Raw genomic sequence first — 20,186 nt, 5'->3', positions numbered from 1 at the left:
ACGTGGCTGGCCTGATGAGTTAAATCCCTTGTTGGCCCAGACAGTGCCACTGTGCCAGGTACAGGGCTCAGGACAGGAGGAAAGTGGGAGAAGAGCCAGGGGATGGAGCCCAGGGTCAGTCTCAGGTCTGGGGCAGGGCTGGACCAGGGCCTGCCCAGGGAGGGGCAGCCTGTAGGCCTCAGCTCCCTTGGGCCTTGTTGGGGAGCTCAAGCAATGCTCCAGACTCTGAGATTGAGAGCTGCCTGGTCTGGGAAAGGAGGGCCCTGCTCGCCCTCCCCAGGCTCCCAGCTTACCTGCAGGGCGAAGGACTTCTGCGGGGCTGGTGTTGGCAGTTTAAGAGCTAGTGCTGGGGCAGACACACAGAGGGCATCCTTGTCGGCGGTCAGCGGGGACTGCGAGGGCCAAACAGCAGAGAAGGGTCAATGAGCACCTGGCCCATGGCACAGCATGAGAGTGCCGGGCAGGAGAAGATCAAAGTTGAGAGTGGCCCAACTCAAGGTCACACAGGAGGCAGCCGGCTTCTGCATCTGCGTGACCTTGATGAGTCCCTCAGCTTCTCCAGGCCTCCCAGCTCCCGGCCCTGGGGTCATGCTGGTCACCCTGTGGATCACATGCCTTTCCCAAGCTGTCCTGACAGTTCCCTAGGCAGGGGGCAGGGCCACTTCCCTCATCCCTGCAGACACTGCTGCCCCAAAGGAATCCCGAAGCCAGTGGCCACTGCCCAGGGCCCTGAGAGGAGGACATGAAGGGTTCCTCAGCAAACACCCACCAGTCCTCATGGCAACTCCATGCTGTGCGGCGCTGGGCCTCATCCCCACTTATGGGAGCCTCAGAGACCTTAGGGACTTGCCCAAGGTCACCTTGCCATTAGGGGCTGAAGCCCTGACTGGCAAGATGACCAGGGCTGGAAGAGGCCTCGCCAGGAGGCCCCTGCAGAATCAGGGGCCACCTCCACTCCCAGCACAGGAGGCCGCAGCAGGCTCACCTGTACGGACAGCGCCACGGGCAGGAGGCGCGTGTCCTTCCGTGGGCGGCCCTTCTTCTTCTTCTCCACGGTCTCCCCTTCGAGGTCCAGCTTCCGCTTGGGCAGTGAGGAGGGCCTGGAAATGGGGATCTTCTCATCACTGTCACTGCTGCTCTCCAAGATGTCCTTGGGTTTTGTCTCTTTCACCAAGTTCTGCTCTTTTAACCTGACACGAGGATGTGAGATGGGTGTCTGCTGTGTGGTCACTAGGGACAGATGAGGCCACCCCCTCCCCACCCCAAGACGGGGCAGAGGGGCTGTCTCAAATGGGGCCAATCACTCTTGCACCGATGTGCTCCCAGGTCAGCTCTGAGATGGAACTGGTACAATTATCCCCGGCTCCCTTATGATGGAAAGCGCAGAAACTGCCTTAATCACAAAATCATCTCCTGTGAGCACCCTCCCTTCCCCTGCCCCCTGTCTCATTTCCTATTCTTTACCCCTTCCCCGCTCCCTTAGTACAAAGAGGTGATGGTCCTTCTCCTGGCCAAGGCCCACCGCTGTCTGTGGGCCGCTCCTGCCCTCCCCTCCCCTCCTGCTGGGGCTCCCTCCACACACATCTTGTTCCACACCTTCCATCTCTGTGTAGCGGCCGGCTCTGCTCTGACGCGGCCTGCATGCCCCGGCCTAGCCCTTCCTCTCTGTCTTCCCTCTCCCTGAACAGTCAGCTGCCTCTACTCCCTCCCCTTCTCCTTGCTCTTCTGGCCTCCTCCGGTTCTGCCTGGGTCTCCGCCTCCCCGTCTGGTCTCCTCAGTCTCCACTGGTAGACCATCCTCATTATCTCTCGGGGCCTCGGCATGGGGTCCCCCCCGTCTCTGTCTTGGCCCTCCGTCCTGTTTCTCTCCGCTGGGAGCCTCCTCAGATGCCAGGAGGGTAAGATTTCTCTGTGCTACCGGCACCTGAACTCCACACTCCCTAGAGGGCCTCATCATTACTGCCCTTGTGGCAGCAAGGCCCCCAGGGAAGCTTCGCACTTGAACCCAGCACACAGGGACTCCTGACTCCATCAACCATTCGGGTCACAAGGCGTGACCTCCCTAATGGACTCTGATTCTCCCTGCTGTGCTCCCGCCATCACCTGGCCAGGAGCTCCACAAGGGCAGGGCCTTTAGTACTCTTTACATGGCCAAGGCCAAGGACAGGGGCACCTCACAGCTGCTGCAGTGAATTCCTCGGTGGGCTTCGTGGCACAGCGGGACACAGAAACCAGAAGTGGCCCGAGCTGAGGGGTTCATCCGCCTGCCTTGACCTTCTCCCCTCCTCTACCATGCTCTTCACCCCACCTATCTCCTCACGCCTTACCGGTCAGCAGCAGTCTGGTTCATATTCGTGATGGCAGCAGTCCCGGTCCCTGAGGTGGCTTTGGACCGTTCAGTGAATCGGGAATCAAACGCTTTCATTGGCTCGATCTTGGAAGGGGTTGTTAACACAGAGGACGAGGACGTGGGGGGGACGGCTGCAGCCGAGGTAGCATTTACACTGAGAAAAAAAGGAATCAAACAAAAGAGAGGAGACGATAGCCTTTTGGGACAAGGGCAACAGGTACCTTGACTCCTGCCTACAAGGAGAGACCCACCCATCCCGAAACCTCAGCCTCAGTGTCCTCAAGGCTTTAGCCGCCCCCATTACCACAGAGAATCTCTTCCTACAAATACAAGCCCAATGTTCATCTACTTTCAAGATTTTTAAAAAAATGTACATTCTGTAGGAACTCTATTTTTTGTGTTTTTTTTTAAGCTAGGTAATGGGGTTAAGTGACTTGCCCAGGGTCACACAGCTAGTAAGTGTTATGTGTCTGAGGCCAGATTTGAACTCAGGTCCTCCTGAATCTAGGGCTGGTGCTCTATCCACTGCACCACCTAGCTGCCCCAGGAACTCAGGAATTGTTTCAAAACAATTAAAATTAAGAACTTGGTCTAGACAAAATTTTCTAAGTCACCACCATGCTGTAACACATGAAGATGCCAGGAAACTCAAACTTTTCTAAGTTGGATTGACTTGAAAGATATCCATGATAAAATAAACGAAAAGGCCAGGCTCAGAGGCCTGCCATGGATCCTGGGAATCTGTGACTGTCCCTGGGTGGATGACCGCAGGGAGAAGCCAACTGGAAAAATCATCTTGTTTGCTTCCCCTCTCCATGCTGGGCCATCTTCCCTCTGTCACTTGCTCTCTAAGGATGGGAAAATAGAGCGGAGCAAGCCCCGGGCCTCTCCGGATCTCAGGGATGTCATCTGTACAAAGGAGGTGATGAGGCATCCCTCACAGCACAGAGGTGAGGGCACAGCCCTGTAAACATCCAAGCGCCAGCCGCCCCATCAGTATTAGTCCTGAATCTTGCTTTAACAGTGCTAAAGCACCTCACTTTTCTGAAGCACGCCCTACGGCTACTGGATCTACCAACGGGGAAACAGGTGAAGCTCCCAGGAAGGCAGGCTGCGACAGGCACACTCAAGTGGCCACTAGGGGGCGTCAGAGTGCAGGCCTCCAACTGAGTTCAAACGTGAGCTCAGACACTTAAGAATAGCTGCGTGACCCTGGGCAAGTCTCTTTAACCTCTGTCTGCCTCAGTCTCCTCATCTGTAAGACGGGGGTGATAGCAACACCAACTTTTGACGGCTGTTGTGAAGCTCAAATAAGACGTCTGTTAAAAGACCTTAGCACACTGCCTGGCACACAGTAGGTGCTGATTCCCTTCTCTCTCTCCTCAGCATGACAGCAAGTCAATCATTAATGAAGATCTAAGTTTCCAGAAATATGCACAAAATTGCTACCAATCCCACGCCCCCACAAAGAGCAGGAGGAGTGCATGTGCAGGAATGGGGAGACTCGGTAAATGGCACATTGAGGCAGGGCCAAGCCGTAAAGCCAATGGCCTGCCCAACAGAGGTCCAGCAGTGGAAGGCAGAGTCCCGGGAACATGGCGTCTCCAAGTCTGGCCCGTACCTCCTCGTATTCGTCATAGCTGAGGCAGAGGGTAGAGGAGAACTTCCACATGCCTCGAGGTTAGAGGATGTGAATTCCAATTCCAGAGGTCACTTTCTAGATACATAATCTGAGCCTCAGTTTTCCTATCTATAGAAACGGGTCTGACCGTTTCAGTCACCAACTTGACAGACCCCCCAGATTCGTGCTCCTGCTGCATGTCCGAGGCGCGGGCCCCTCCCTCTCTTGCGCTTCCCATCCCCAGCGCTGACTCCTGCTGAGCTGAGAGCACCCGCAGAGGGTGTCTGCCCTCCCTCCTCGCTGTCAGTACAGGGTGGGGGCCAGACCCTGCCTCACCCCTCCAGCTGCTGGAACCTCCGCAGAGGCAGTTTACCTTCCCTTTCTAAAACGTGTCTGGTGTAGAGCCCCTGAGAGTGGGAACTGCCACGTTTTTTATCCTTCCACTGCCATGGCCTGGCACATAAGGAGAAGCTGGTTATCGAGAGCTGACGTGACTCGAAGGTTTGCCAAGTGCTTTCCCTATGCCTCCTCTCACTGAGGTAAATGATCCCCATTTTACAGATGGAGAAGCTGAGGCCAGATGCCACCACGGGTCCTCGTTATTCCAGGTCCGACACTATCCCCTGCACCCAACACCTGATTATGTTGAATCCTGTGCTAGAGACCCAGGCCTACAAAGGCACACTTCACATCCTATGGGAGGCTCAGAGGCGGAAAGGCTGCTCCCAGGCAGGGGCCTCTGGGAGGGCTCCCTGGAGGAGAGGAGGGGGAGAGATGAGGCGGTGTGCATGGCCAGCATGCTTCCACACAGGCCCCTGGGAGCGAAGCCTTGGGCCTGTGTCCCTTCACACACCCTGAGCAATAACCAGTGTCTCACGTCGGCTCATTCCTTTCCTCACACCCAGCCCGTGAGAGGCTGATAGAGGGTGCGGTGGGCCGAGAGAGGGCCGGGCCCAGAGTCAGGGAGGCCTGGGTTCAAAACCGGCCTCAGGCACTTCCTTGCTGTGGAACCCTGGGCCATTCACCGAACCTCTGTCTGCCTCAGTCTCCTCAACGGTAAAACGGGGATCATAACAGCACCACCTTCACAGGTTACAGGGATCGAACGGGATGATGTATGTCAAGTGTCCGGCACATACTAGGCGCTCTATCGATCTTGGTCCTTTCCCCTTCCCTTCTCCCACGCTTCTCCCTTCTTCAGCCTGGCCCCCGAAGGCAGAACTGGAAGGGTGAAAGGCTTGGCACGAGGAAGGCATCCGTACAAGGAGGGTTATCCCAGCGTGGAACGAGCTGCCACAAGCTAGGGGCAACCCCGCTGCATCCAGGCCAATCATCCCCCGGTCCTTCTCTTCAACTCGAGACCCCTTAACGTCACGCCCTCCTCGTCTCCAGGTCTGACGATGAAGCGGGCTTCTCTTGGCCAAGGACGAGCCCCGCATCCTGTCCTTCACATCTTCCCCTCCTGAAGCCCCCAGCAGTCACAGCCATCTCTCCTTAAACACCCTGTTACCGTGTTTTTATTCTGTTTACAAACTCCCTCCGTGTGGGATCATTCCCTCCTCCTTACCCTCCCTCCCTCCTTGGCCACAGTGAGTCCCACTTCTAGAGGAAGCCATCCCCAACCCAGGTCAGTGCTGACCCCTCCCTCATCACCTGCCTGTCTGCACGTGGCGCTAGCGGGCTGCCTCCTCATTAGGGCACAGGCGGGATTTGCCTTTCTTCATACTCAATACGCGGGTGCTGACCGACTGCATCCTCAGCACCGGGTACCTGTGCACTGACGGAGAGAAATTCCTCGAGTAGGCACAGGTTGGTTTCTTCTTTGCGTGTCCAGTGTCCAGCACAGAGTTCATTAACCAAGGCTTGCTGACTGATCAGTGGCTGAATGAGCCTATCTTCACACACAAGGCAAGGACTCCAGGTTTTCGTGCCTTCCTTGGGCTCCTGCTGGTTCTCAGCACAACTCCAGAGGTGGCTGGACAAGGCAGGGCCCGGCAGGACTCCTGCTTCATAATTCCCAAGAGTTCACAAAAACAATCAGATCCTTTTCAGATGAGAAGCTGAATGGCCCCATGTCTTGATTAACTCAGGACTCGATTTACTGAATCTGAGTGTAAGGGGACATGCATCCCTATTAAGTTTCATTTCATTAGACTCAGTTTCAAGCTCTTCGTGGAAACTGCCAACCAATGAACTGGCCATCCCCCCTAACTTTCAGTTATTTGCAAATTATCTGCGGATGCCAACTAGGCCTATATCCAAGATGCTGATAAAAAGATTCAGCAGCATAGGGCCAAGCACAGGTACTTTGTACCTTCTTCCAGGCTGCCATGGAATGATCTTTTTTAAATTAAGTTTTATGATTTTTGATCAGCAAAAATCTGCCTTCTCTCACTGTCCCCACTAAGAACAAAAGAAAACAAAACCCCTGTTACAAACATATAGTCAAACAAGGCAAATCTTTGCTGGTACATACACAATTGTGTGGGGATGTGTTACCTTTTTCCCTCTAAGACTTTCACCTCTTACGAAGCAGGGAGCATATTTCATGGTTCACTGGAATCACTGGTGGCCAGAGTTTCTAAGTCTTTCAGAGTTGTTTGTCTTCACCATATTGTTTTCACTGTAAATTCTTTTCACGGCTCTGCTCACTTCACTCTGCATCAGTTCATGTAAGTCTTTCTAGGTTTTTCTGAAGTATCCCCCTCATCATATCTTAGAGAACAATAGTATTCTATGAAAACCATACGTCACAACGTGTTCAGTTATTTACCAACAAATGGGCAGGCCCTTGATTTCCACTTCTTTGCCACCTTAAAAAGAGCTATACCTTGTCCATCTGCAATTGGAGTTGTTTCGCTAAATGTTAATCCCTCCTGTGACCTGCCCTTCCTCTAACTGCCCCTTTCCCCATTTTCCTGTTGAGTGAAATCTATCTCCATACCCACCTCTGTGCATGTGTATGTGCGTGTGTGTGTGCGTGTCTTCTTCCCTCCTCTGACCAGTTCAGAGGCGGGAAGTTCAAGTGACAGATGATACCTCCACCTCCTCCTCCTTGTTTGTACAGACTTCTCTGTGTACACTTGGATGATGTGGAATCATTCTAACTTTTTTTTCTGTTCCCCATCTAATGTATGCCCTCTTATCGAGCCTTTCTACTCTTCTTTAAAGAATATCAAAGGGGCAGCTAGGTGGCACAGTGGATAGAGCATCGGCCCTAGATTCAGGAGGACCTGAGTTCAAATCCGGCCTCAGACACATAACACTTACTAGCCGTGTGACCCTGGGCAAGTCACTTAACCCCACTGCCTAACTTAACAAAAAAAAAAAAAAAAAAAAAAGTCATCAAGACATAACAGAAGTGCTCCAGGCCTTCTGGGTAATCAGACTCCCTCCATGACCCTTGATGGTGACAGGGTTAAGAAGGAATAGATGGATCCCCTCCCTATATAAGAAGGTAAGCAGTTTATCCTTTGGGCCCTATGGCTGTTTCTTCAAGAGCTGACCTTCTTGTACGCTTGGCATTCTGGAGTATCTTCTTCTAAGCTCTCTGATCCTTCATGGTACTAGTTGCTCAGTCATGAGTGTTCTTGACTGTGGCTCTTGACTATGACTATTCTTCCTTTCTAGCTACATCTGGTTATTTCCAGCTAAATTTTTTTCTTTGTCCTAGAAGTTCTACATTTTGGCTCTAACGTTCCTGGGAGCTTTCACTTTGGGGTTCCTTTCAGGAGGTGACCAGTGGACTTTACTTCTACTTTGTCCTCTGGTTCTAAAAGATCGGAGTAGTTTTATCTTAAGATTTCTTAAAATACCACATCTAGGTGGTTCTTTTTTTTTTTTTTGGTCATAGTGTTCCCAAGTCCAATAATTCTTAAATTTTTTTTCCTTCTTCTATTTTCCAGGTCGGTTGTTTTTTTGTCATGAGATTGTTGTTGTTGGTCAGTTGTTTTAATTGTGCCCAACTCTGTTACCTCATTTGGGATTTTCTTGGAAGAGATCCTGGAGTGGTTTGCCATTTCGTTCTCCAGCTCATTTTACAGGGAAGGAACTGAGGAAAACAAGGTTAAGTGACTTGCCCAGGGCCACACAGCTACTAAGTAGCTGAGATCAGATTTGAATTCATGAAGATGAGTTTTCCTGACTCCAGGCTTGGTATTCCACCCACAGCCTGCTATATGATAACTACCTTCTTTCCTTGTCTCATGGAAGCATTGGCTTGTATTTGGTTTATTTGAATTTTCGAGGAGTTTGTGGCTTAGACAAGGTCCTGTACCTCTCGTGCCAAGCAGTTAATTCTCTTTCCAATTCTTTCTTCCATAGGTCTCATTTCTTTTCCAATTTTTCCCTCAAGCACTCTGCTTTCATTTATAAAACATTTTAAACTCTTATTTTTCAATCTCTTCCTAGAATTCCAGTTGAATCGGTGCCCAATCTGTGTTACTCTCTGAGGCTCTGCTCCTGGGGTCTGAGCCACACTGCTGCTGCTGGCTTCTTGTCACTATTCACTCTAAATGGTCACCCTTAGATACCAGTCTCCTCCTCTATTACCCCTGGATCTGTGACCCAGAACTGGGCAGTGAGCACCAGAGTTGTCAACTGGTCCCTTTTCTGTACCTGGCACAAGGTTAGGCTGGCACTGGGCCTTCTTTTTTCCCCAGGGGCACAGCCTCCCACTGCACTTTGTGTGCCGCCCTCCTGGCCAGACCCTGTCCACAGAACTCTCTATATCACTATACCAATGTGGTCTGGAAAAATGACTCGTTGTGATTATTTTGGGGAGGATTCCCTAATATGGATTCAGTCTGAAACGTTTTCTAGGTCTGTTTGGAAGAGTTCTGTGGGGGAGCTCCTTGTATTTCTGCCCTTTGTAGCTAAACTCCTGGAAAAGGCTGTCTAGGCCTGAAAAAGGTACTGCCACTTTCTCTCCTCTCTCTCATTAACCCCTTACAACTTGGCTTCCAACCTCAGCATTCCACTGAAACTGTTCTCTCCAAAGCAACCAATGAACAATCTCTTAACTGCCAAATCCAAAGGCCTTCTCTCAACCCTCATTCTCCTTGGCCTCTCTGCAGCCTTTGATACTATGGGTCACTCTCCTCCATGGCATTCTCTTCCCCGTTCTATTTCTGGACATTCCTCTCTCCTGGTTCTCTCCCTACTCTTCAGACAACTCCTCTTGTCTTCTTTGCTGGATCTTCCTCTAGCTCACGCCCTCTAACCATAAAGGTCAGAGCTCTGTCCTGGGCCCTCTACTCTTCTCCCTCTATTCTAATTCACCGGGTGATCCCATCAGCTCCCATGGATTAAATGACCATCTCTATGCTGAGGATCCTCAAATCTACCTTTCCTGCCGCAACATCTCTGTCCACATCTCTAATCGACACTCAGGTGTACTATAGACACCTTAAACTCAATGTGTTCAAAACAGAACCCTCCTCCCTTACCTATTACTATAGAGGACAACACCTTACGCCCAGTCCCTTAGGCTCTCAGCCAGAGTCATCTCTCTCATCCCCTCCCCCAATTTCCAAGCTGTTGCCAAGGCCTGTCGATGTCACAGCTGCAGCATCTCTCCAGTACACCCCCTTCTCTCGTCTGATGCAGGCCCTCATCACCTCAGGCCTAGACTGCTGCCATAGCCTGCTGGGGGGTCTGCCTGCCTCAGATCTCTCCCCTTTCCAGTCCATCCTCCAAGGGAATGGTCCTAACGCTGAGGTCTGATCATGTCACCACCTACTCGATAAACTCTAACGACAACCTACTGTCTCCAGGAGCAAATACAAAATGCTCTGTTTGGTATTCAAGGCCTTCAAAACCTAACCCCTGCCCACCTTTCCAGTCTTCTTACACCTTACATACTCTTCAGTTCCGACACTGGTTTCTTGGCTGTTCCATGAACAAGCAACTCCATCTCTCGGCTCCAGGCATTCTCTGGCCATCCCCTATGCTTGGAACACTCTCCCTCCTCTGCTCTGACCACTGACCTCCCTGGATTCCTTTAAGTCCCAACTAAGCCTTCTCCTGATCTCTCTTAACTCTAATTTAACCTCCTTTAATTATTTCCTACTTATCTGGTACATAGCTTGCTTTGTATGTATCTGTTTGCACACTGTCTCCCCCACTAGACTGTAAGCAACTTGAGGGCAGGGCCTGTCTTTTGCCTTTTTTGCATCCCTAGCACTTAGCACAGTGCCTGGCACATAGTAGGTACTTAATAAATGCTTGACTGATGGATTTCTATTACCTGTATACCTTCTGCAGTTCTCTCTGCCAAAAGCAAAGCAGCTAATAAGTTCCTGATACAGCGTAGTAATTTCATCCTTCAATAGAAGGAAAAACTAATAAGAAGGAAAATCTATTCTGAGCTCTTTCTTACCAACAAGGAAGAGCTAGGGTGGAAGTGACTGGAACTTATGAGAAAGGGCCAGAGTAGCCAGTGGCCATACTCCTTTGGGATAGCAGATTTCAACAGATTTATAATCAGAAATAAGTAGAATCCTCTATCCTGAAATTCTGCAGGATACAATTAGTCAGAGAAGTGTGGGATGCTCTCCAAAATAAAAGGCTGAAGACATAAAGAGAAAACTCAGGTCTGGGAGAAAAAAGGCAAGTTGTTAAAAGGAACAGAGGTACTATAAAATCAGAATGATCTCAGTGGCCCCCAGAGGAAATACAATATGAAGGCAGACCAGGTGGAGACACACTACAGGTTCTGTCAGACTTTTTTCACTCTGCTGGTTTTTTCAATGAGATGGTTTTCCTTCTCTTTTTTTAAAAATTCTGTTTCATAAAGTCAGCCAGTCAACAAGTGTTTATTAAGGCTTTACCATGATCCAGGCACTGTGTTAAGTGCTGGGGAAACAAAGAAAGGCAAAAACATGGTCCCTGAGGAGTAGATCTCCGGGAGGGGGCAAGGAGGCAGGAGCCACTGAAGTACGCAGCTCTGTTCTCCCTTGATTCTCAATCGCCTTTCATCACTAGGCCGTTACTGATTTCCTGCGAATCTCAAACAGTCTCACTTGCTCTCATTCTAACCTCAACAGCTTCTGCAGTTTAATTATTATCTCTATATCCAGCCCTAGTCACGCAGCTGCAACTGCCTCCTGGATATTTGGAAATGGATGCCAAAAAAGAATTCAAACGCTCCCCTTTGCCCACTTCCCCTCTCTGCTGAGGCCACGCAGCACCATCCTCATGCCGGAGGATCTCTACCTCCATATTACCCTTGACCCCTCATTTCCCCGTATCTCCTGGTGCCACTCCCCTCTCTCTATCTCTAGCCTCCCTGCATCATCTCCACTCACACAGGCACCACTCACCTGGACCACTTCCAAACTGCCAATGGGACTGTCTTCAAGTGCACACCCAACAGTGCCCTTCTCCTACTCAAACTCCCAACTGCCTGTCGCTGTTCAGATCAAACAAACTCTGTCTGGCTTTTACATCTCTTCCCAATCTGGCTTCAACTTCCCTTTCCAACCTTATTATATCCCATCACTCCCCTTCTTCCTGCACTTCATGGGCCAGCTTAATTGGCCTTCTCCTTGTTCTTCGGGAACAACGACCCATTTCCCATCTCCGCGCTTTCGTGCTGCTTGTCCCGGACACCTGGCGTGTCATCCCCACCTCCATTATAGCTCTTAACTTCCTCGATTTCCTCCAAATCATGCATCACAACCTGGGAGGGGCCTCCTCATCCCACATTTGCCTGGCAATGCTTTTGTGTGTGTTTCCTACAAACTTACCTATGAACAATGATTGCCACCCTGACAGAATGTGTGTTCTATGAGGATAAGAAAGGCCTGTATACTGTAGGTGCCTAATAAAGGCTTGTTGACTGACCAACTGTTCAGAGGGTAAAGACCTGACATGTAACTGCTGAGCCACTGCTAGGGGCAAAAAGATAATTCTGATGTAGGGGAAAACTTGCTAAAAATCAAAGCTATCCAACAAGTAGAAATGAGCTACAAGAGAGGTCTTGAAGACAAGGCTGCCTAGGACCAGCTGTTGGGGAGGTGGTGGAGGACACACTTGCTTAAGAGTGGACTATTGAATGGGGACAGTTAGGTGGCACAGTGGATAGAACATCAGCCCTGCAGTCAGGAGGACCTGGGTTCAAATGCGGCCTCAGACACTTACTAGCTGTGTGACCCTGAATACCTCCCGCCTCTTTAAAAAAAAAAAAGACTCTGGAAAGGAAGTGGCCAGAGAAATATCACTCAGGAAAACAAAGGATGAGAAAAAGAGACGAGGGTGGGGTTCTCTGAAGTCACAGATGACATTCATGTCATGTGCTGGGGGCACTAACTCTGTTAACAGTGGGAAAGAGATCAGCTTAACTCTCCACAAGATAAAGGGGGTAAGATGTCCTACATGCAGGTCGACAAACCGGGGCATGGAGCAAGTGACGAGAGACCCTGGCCGACTCCTGAAGACCTAGGTTAGCTGTTGTCCTTCGTTCTCGAAGAGGACTAAAATTTGGGCATCGCTATGCCAGAGTCAAGGTCCAGTGTGTCTGAACGTGGCTGATCAGACCAGTACAAGCTCAGATGGCTCCACCACATCGGTCACAAATAGTCTGTGTGAACATCTAGGCTGGATTCTCTATATTTGCACATCTCGCGTTTCTTCTGAGCTCCTTCAATTCTGCTCTGCTCAGAGCACAGCCCCTCCTCTGATGAGGGCACGCCATGCTGGGCAGTCCTGTGCCAGTGTCTCTCATGTCACACAATCAATTCCAAAGTGCTTACGAGAGACCTTGAGAGTGTCCTTGTATTGCTTCTTCTGACCACATGAGCACCTGCCCTGGGTGAGTTCTCCATAAAATAGTCTTTTTGGCAGGCGTACGTTTGGCATTCGAACACCATGGCCAGCCCATCGGAGTTGGGCTTTCTGACCATTTACTGACCTGGATGGGCCTCCTGAAGCAGAGACCCCAGAAGGAGGAAGAAGAGAAAATTGGGCAGTATCCCAACTTGAAAGATACAGCTTCTAGTGTTCTCTGTGAGACAAAATCCCTCACAAAACAAAGCAATCGTCCTCTTCCTCACTGACTCTGGATGGCATGGCAGCCTGTGCAGTGATGTGTGGTGTGCGTGGGGAGGCTATCGCATGTGGCCACCCACAAGGGCTGACACTTGGCAGTGCTGGGAACACACAACTGCAAGTCACATGAACAGAATAATTACCACCTACGTGATAGGAGACAGTGAGGACTGAAAGCAGGGAGAACATTTTGAAGGGAGGCTTTGTGGCCAGATGGGAATGCATCTCCAAACCTGACGTTCAGGGGCCCAGAGAGGCTGACAGATAGACAGACCCTTAAGAGCCAGCCCTTCCCATGTACTGACCTGTCTTTACTGACAGCATCCCCTGCAGGCTTCAGGCTCGATGCCACAGGCTCCAAGGAAGGCTTCGACGTGCTGAGGGAGTTGGTGGCATTGGAATCTAGCGCCATGAGCTGCTGGTTACTCTGGGAAGACAACATGGAGCCTGCCAGCGATCCCGAGAGAGGAATACTATTGAAGAAGGCCGTGGAGAAGTCCCTGCACAGAAACAGAACAGATCCCTGTGAGCGCCAGCAGTGACGCTGGGACAAGCCCACTCTCCAGCTTTTCGTGGACTTCCACCCCACACCCCATCAGCACACAAGGAATCCAGATGGCCCGGTAGGACCTCGGAGACTCACGGTGAGACCCGGGCTTAGTCACTTAGCCTTCAAACCCAGAAGGCTAGAAGGGCTGATACAGAGAGAGGAGCCATCAACTGACACACACCCCAAACCCTTTCCCCGATGCCCCGTGTTTATATGGCCCTTTTTACTTTCGCAGCTTCAAAGTCATTTCATCTGGGCTTCACAAGATCCCACAGAGTCAAGCAAAATAGAGCAGGGATTTCTTTATTCCCATTTCATACATGAGAAAACTGAGGCACAGAAAAGTTCAGTGCCTTGTCAATGGCCACAGACACAAACACGGACACACACAGACAGACACAGACACGCAGACACACACACAGACACAGACACACACAGAGAAGACTAGGCCTCTTGACATCTAGATCTCCGCACTTAACACTGGATCGCTGTCTCTGAGACAAAGATGGCTCCGGGGGTATGTCCAAGGAAGGCAGCGCCTCCCAAGTCTCTTCCTGTGCTTCAGGGTGACCCAAGGATCCTGAAAAGCTGGAAAGCCTCTGAGCACAGGTGGCGTGTCATCCACAAGACTGGAACCCCAAGAGTTAGGGATGGGCATCCACGCCAGTAGGTACAGGGAGCAGCCACGTGATAAGGTCACGGGTTGGCCCATGCCACCTGGGCACCTTTGTGCCCAGAGCGGCCAACGGGGCCAGCCTCGTTCACCTGCCATCCCGACAAATGGGCGACGGGGCACGGGAACGCTGTTGCTCCAAGCTTTCCCCGAGCTGGCTGCCAGCCGCCTCTCCTACCTCCTCATGCACACTCTGGTCCTGTCCACACAAACAGTGCTTCATTTCCCATCTCTGGGCCTTTGTACTGGCTGTCTCCCATGCCCAGAGAGCTCTCCCTCCTTACCTTCACCCTGAGCATGCCTGGCTGCCTTCAGTATTTGGCTCAGGGGCACCTTCTACTTAAAGTCAGTCCTGATGCGTCCCAAATGCCACTAGCCTCCTGGTCACAACGACCTCATATCTCTTCTTTATCTGCTCTACAGGAGCCCTATGTCCATCCATGCGGTCTTCCTTGAGGAATGCAAGCCCCCTCAGGGGAGGCATCCTCACTTTCCTGTTTTTCTCTGGGGCACCCAGCTCACAAAAGGCACTTAATGAATGTTTGTTGGCTGACTCAGGGAGTCTTCAAACACTTATTAATACATACGCACGCAAAGCCTGGCATGGCCCTGAGGACGAGGAAGGACAGAAGAGAAAGTCCTTGGCAGAGCTGGGAGCAGGACCATGGAGAAATGAAAGCGGAAGCAGAATCTAGAGGGGCCCGGTCCCACATGCATCAGACAGTTTGGCACGGACATGCTTCAGTGAAGCGCTACACAACCGACCCAGCCTGTGTTCTCGTCTCTAGGGTCTCCCTGCTTCCAAAAATAAAACGGGCGTGTGGCTCAGCAAGGGCGTGTTACGAGGCCACGACCTCGTCTCCGTCTCACAGAAACGACAACCAAAAGAGTCTAATACCTCTTTTCTACTGGAAGCCACCAACCTTCGGTCAAGGTGTCAGCGGAAACCCTGGAGAGTCACGTCTGAAGGGGGAGCTCTCACCACTGGGCCCCACCTGCTGCCACCTTCAGTTCTGAGCTGCTCCTTCCTACTCAGGAAGCATTTGAAGTAAGTGAAACAAGCAGCTTCCTTACCCTTTCTTTCTTTCTTTTTTTTTTTTTGGCTAGGCAATGGGGTTAAGTGACTTGCCCAGAGTCACACAGCTAGTGTTATTTATCGAGGCTGAATTTGAACCCAGGTCTCCCTGAATCTAGGGCCAGTCCTCTATCCACTGCGCCACCTAGCTGCCCCCCTTCCTTACCCTTTCTACAGGAGCAATGGCTGACCTACCAGCCAGCACAGGGCACCAGGAAGAGGCCCAGCCGTGAGGAGGCCACGGCTTGGTCCCAGCTGGGCCGTCACTGAGCCGTGTACGTGGGAGTAAATCCCTGTCCCACCCTGGGCTTCTGAGTCCTCCTCCAGAAAATGAAGGAGTTGGAATACAAGGTGACTTATTTAGGTCTTTCCCAGACGGGATATTCTACATTCTTTACTCTATGGGAGACCCCTTCAAGGTCTAACGTTTTATGCTGAGGCTAGCGGTTCTCATCTCTGGAATTCTCTGTTCTCAGGTTCTTCCCTCCACGACATTCCATGTTCTCAGGCCCTCCTGTCTGTGATGCTGCGTGATTTCTGACCCTCCCAGCCCAGACATTCTACAAAGCCTCACTAGACAAGAGCGAGCAGGTCTCTAGAGCAGGGCACTGGTCAGGGCCTGGGGTCAATAGTCTTTGCTTCTCCACCACCTGTCCCTCCTGACAACAAGGACCCGCCTGAACTCCAGGGCAAGGGACAGCACAGGACAGAGCACAGCCAAAGGCTGCTGAGCACTCTGGACAGCTGGGGGCCAACCCCTGCCTCCCAAGGGCACGTGCCCAGTGTCTGGGGGGAGAGCCCGCCAAAAGGATCCTGGCAGCCTGACTTCGCTGGGGCACCCAGGGATGAATCTGGCAGTGAAAAGCCCGGCAGGCTGTCCATGCCAGGGGTGCTGAGGGTGGTGAGTCCACTGACTGCTCAGGTTTAAGGGTGCAGCCTCATCCAAGTGTGAAGAAAATGCTTTAAAAAGTGTAAGGCACGATATACATCTGGCACCACACCGCAGTGGATGGAGAGAGCCTCGTCTTGGACTTAAAGACTGGCCTGGGGTCTGATGCTAACCCAATCACTGACTGGCTGTGTGACCTTTAGAAAATCACTTTATCTCTCCAAGCCTCAGTTTCCTCATCTGTAAAAAGAGCCCAAACCCTAAATATCCCCATTATCTATTTCACAGAGTCCTTGGGAGGAAAAGCACTTCAGAAATAAGAGCTCTGCTCGTGATCGTCACGGTCACAGCCCTCCTGCCTCTTGGAAGGAAAGCCACTGAATTCTATAGAGGCAAACAGAAAAGTCAACTCAAAGCTAGTTCTGGGACCTGATCGTGAACCAGCCAGGGGCCAAGTGGGCAGAGTGCCCTGTACGTGCTGGCTCTGCAAACCACGCCGGGGGAGAGCGGGGGATCCTGACCTTCTCGTGAGTCACAGCCTCAGGCTCCGACTCTAGTCAGCACCGCTCATCAGCTCAGTGTGGATGGGGGCTCCAGAGGGGAGGGCACTCTTCTGCTCCCCTCTCCCTCCTCCGCTCTCCACGAGCCTGCACACTGTCCTCTTACCTGCACCAGCCACCTTGCTCTACATGTGTCTGAAGGAAGAGGGAAGCTGGTAAATTTAGGACACAGAATACTGGACTAAATATAGGTCATTCCTGAATGGAGGCTGCGCCTGAGAATGAGACGGTCTTGGAAAAAACTTGCATTCACACACACATACCCACGTACACACTTTAAAAAACCCCTCAATTCTAGATGACAGGTTTGATGCACACTTGGGAGGGGGAGTGTAGTGTATATTCAGCTCGATCTGTCACATTAGGAAGCACGATTACTCAGTGGATGATAACTGGGAGGCAGGAGAACCTCAAAACAGGCCTCTATTCAAGAAGGCTCTAAAAATTCACGACGATCCCTTCCCAACAAGCTACACGGCCAAGTCCAAGCATGGCTGTGGGGGTGGAGGTCTGAGACAGACGTTTCAGACCTGGAAGCACCCTCAGAAGACCAATCCAAATGGGGATAAGAAGCCTCTCCGTGGCCTCTCAGAAAAATGGCTGTTGAGGCTCTGCTCGTGTACCTTCTGTGACGGGAGACTCACTACCTGTTGCTTTGGAACATCAGGGAAAGAGGAGGGCTGTTACACAGATCATTCCGGAAGGAGCTAGCTGGGCCAGAGAATGGCCTGAGGGCATGTTTCCTTCCTGCTCAAGGCTAAGGATGATGGAATGTCATCCAGGAGAGGAAATGGCATGAACAGGGCCCCAAGTCACCACAGAGCTGCACAGAGGAAAAGGGCACCAGGCCTGGCAATCGAAGACAGGGGTCTGAATCCTGCAGGTTACTGTCCTCGTTAACAGTCTCACTTTTCTGTTCTGTGAAGTGGGACAGTGAGGCAAGATGGCTGCCAAGGTCTCGTCCCCAATCCTATGATTCTGTGGCTATCACGAAAAACTAGGAAGAAAGGAAGGCATGGGGGATGATGGCGGCCACAATGTCAAGGCAAACCCAGCATGGTGGGAAGAGCCAGGGTGTGGGTAAAGCCTGGGGGCACCTCCAGCTTTGCTTCAGTCACATCTATAGGCCCAAGGGTCATCTCTCAAGGGCAGGTTAAAATGAACCCAACTTAGGAAGCCTTCCTAACACACACTGGTTTGGGTCAGGGCCCTCAGGCCCATGCCCAGTGAAAATGGCTAGCAGAGAAAGAAGGCCAGTTGGGTCCTGGGGCCCAGAATCTCACTGCTCCCGAGCTGAGAGGATGCCCTCGGGATAAACGGAGAGACTCTCCATCACGTCAAGGCCTGAGGACTCTTAAGAAGGCAATGCACAAGCAAGGGCTGGAGCCATCCTCCAGGTAAACACCAAAATAAAACAAGATTAAGGCTTCCACAGGTAACAGAAAAAAAGAAAACTTTGATGAATACCCAGTGTCCAGCTGAGCAATACAAAGGGGCGTGATCCTCCTCCGACCATCGGCTGTCCGCGTTTCCACTTGCTTCTTTAATAGATTCTGCCAAGGAAAAACAATACAAATGAAAAGGAAGCCCTCTCTCTTTCTCGTGCCGAAGTACTGCACAGAGGCTGGACCGAGCAGATGGAGCCCCGGAGAGGACGGGACTCCCTTTCCTTCTGTCGTCCTGAGCACACTGATCTTAGCCTCCCAGGCAAGCATGAGCCTCCCTAAAATCTCCCCATTGACTTTCTGCACACTTAAGGGCCGCAGCAAGCCCAGGGAATCAACCTGAGACGAAAAACTAAAGAAAGGTGAGCAGGTCCAGGGCCACGATGGAAACAGGACGGCCTACTGGGTGAACTTAAAAGATCAGGCCTCCAGGAGACTCTTGTGAAAGAAAAAATGTGTATTTCCAGAGAGACGTTGGGGTTGTCCAAGAGGACTTAGGCCAGCTTCCTTTTTTATCTTCTTAATCTTTTTTTTTTTTTGTCTAGGCAATGGAGTTAAGTGAGGTGCCCAGGGCTACACAGCTAGTAAGTGTTATATGTCTGAGGCCGTATTTGAACTCAGGTCCTCCTGAATCCAGGGCCAGAGCTCTATCCACTGTGCCACCTAGCTGACCCTTATCTTCTTAATCTCAACCAAGAAAGCAAGCAAGGCTGCAGAGGGTCAGGTCCTCCGAGACCAGGGGTTCTTGCACTGGGGTTTGTGAACCTGTCTTTTCCTAAACGTTCTGGCAGCTCTAGTTGAATGGTAGTGGTCACCTGTGGAATTCTACGCATTTTATCTTAAGCATTTAAAATCCCTGATTCTGAGAAGGGCTCCCTGAGCACCACAACTCAAGGGGGCCAGGACACCAAAAGAGTGCATCCCTCCTGCCCTGGATGAAGATAGCCAAGGAGGGCTCTGCCTGTTCGTGGGAGGAAGAGGCCTAAGACGCCCTTTAACTGAGTCAGAAACACAGGCTTATCCCTTTCTTTCCACAAGAGATTCCTCTCTCTCCCCCAGCCAGGCCTTTGCACTTTCTGCCTGGGCTACTAGCTCCTTGCTGGCATCCCTGCCCCGGAGGCCTCTCCACCTCTGATTAGCCCTGAAAGCTACAACCCTGCTCCCACATCAGTCCGTGTCTCTCTCAGGAGGGCCCTCCTCCACTCTTGCCCTTCCAGGCCCACTCCCAGGCTGGCCAGGCAGCCCTGCCGAGGCCAGTCCAGATTCAGCATTAAGCTCTTAAGTTCTCCAACAGACCTGACGAGCCACAGGACCCAGCCCTCGCTCCCACACCGACTCTGGTCATGCTCTCGCTGACACTGCTCTGATCTCTCCCTGCAGACAGGAAGCTTGCTGGGGGCAGCCCCAGCAGCCTGAAGCTGGCAGGCCCTCGGGGCTCAGGCTGGGACCCACCTTTCTGATGTCTTCCAGGCTCTCACCATTCACCATGCTGGCTACTTTGGGGTTGGAGCCAGCTTCCCGGGACACCGCGTTCTTGTGATCCAGCTGCTGCTGCTGCCTCTGCTGGTACTTGAGCATCTCGGGGTTCTCAATGATGGTGGTGGGGAGCTGAGCCTCCGTCATCACCGCAAGGCTCTTCCCATAGGTGGACTGGTGAATGTGGCTCTGAGAATGAAAAAAGGCTTTGACAGGTAAGGTTCTGGAATGCACGCCACAACCTCAGGGACACTCACGCCTCTGGAGATCAGCTGTCTCCAAAGACCCTTCTCACTGAGACAAAAGCGTTTCGGCCCCAACTGCCTGGTGAGCGCGAGTGTTACCATCCCCATTTACAGAGAAGGAAACTGGGGCTCAGAGAGGAGAAGGGACCTGCCCAAGGTCACGCAGGGGGGTGACCCTTTGCCACAGCCTGCTCCTCACATATCAGGAACATGAGGCTCTGTTACTGATGTCAAGAAGAGGAATGCAGCCCAGAG

The 20,186-nt window shown here is 51.7% G+C and overlaps 1 protein-coding gene across 1 annotated transcript in view; it reads right to left on the bottom strand.

Moving 5' to 3' along the window:
- LOC114041142 (protein HIRA) overlaps positions 1 to 20,186 on the bottom strand; it is a 76,718-nt gene that overhangs the window by 12,230 nt on the left and 44,302 nt on the right. Inside the window, exons 13-18 of the mRNA XM_027859419.1 lie at positions 19,663 to 19,875; positions 18,233 to 18,318; positions 13,324 to 13,518; positions 2,327 to 2,503; positions 986 to 1,190; positions 294 to 392 (exon numbers count right to left, since the gene is read on the bottom strand). Coding sequence (XP_027715220.1) covers positions 294 to 392; positions 986 to 1,190; positions 2,327 to 2,503; positions 13,324 to 13,518; positions 18,233 to 18,318; positions 19,663 to 19,875 — 975 coding nt within the window. The remainder of the gene's footprint in view (positions 1 to 293; positions 393 to 985; positions 1,191 to 2,326; positions 2,504 to 13,323; positions 13,519 to 18,232; positions 18,319 to 19,662; positions 19,876 to 20,186) is intronic.

The sequence above is a fragment of the Vombatus ursinus genome, unplaced genomic scaffold (genome assembly GCF_900497805.2).
Source record: "Vombatus ursinus unplaced genomic scaffold, bare-nosed wombat genome assembly UNPS02014167.1, whole genome shotgun sequence".
In the NCBI taxonomy this organism is placed as follows: domain Eukaryota; kingdom Metazoa; phylum Chordata; class Mammalia; order Diprotodontia; family Vombatidae; genus Vombatus; species Vombatus ursinus.
The sequence above is the reverse complement of the archived record's forward strand: the minus strand, read 5'-3'. Positions and strand labels throughout refer to the sequence as shown.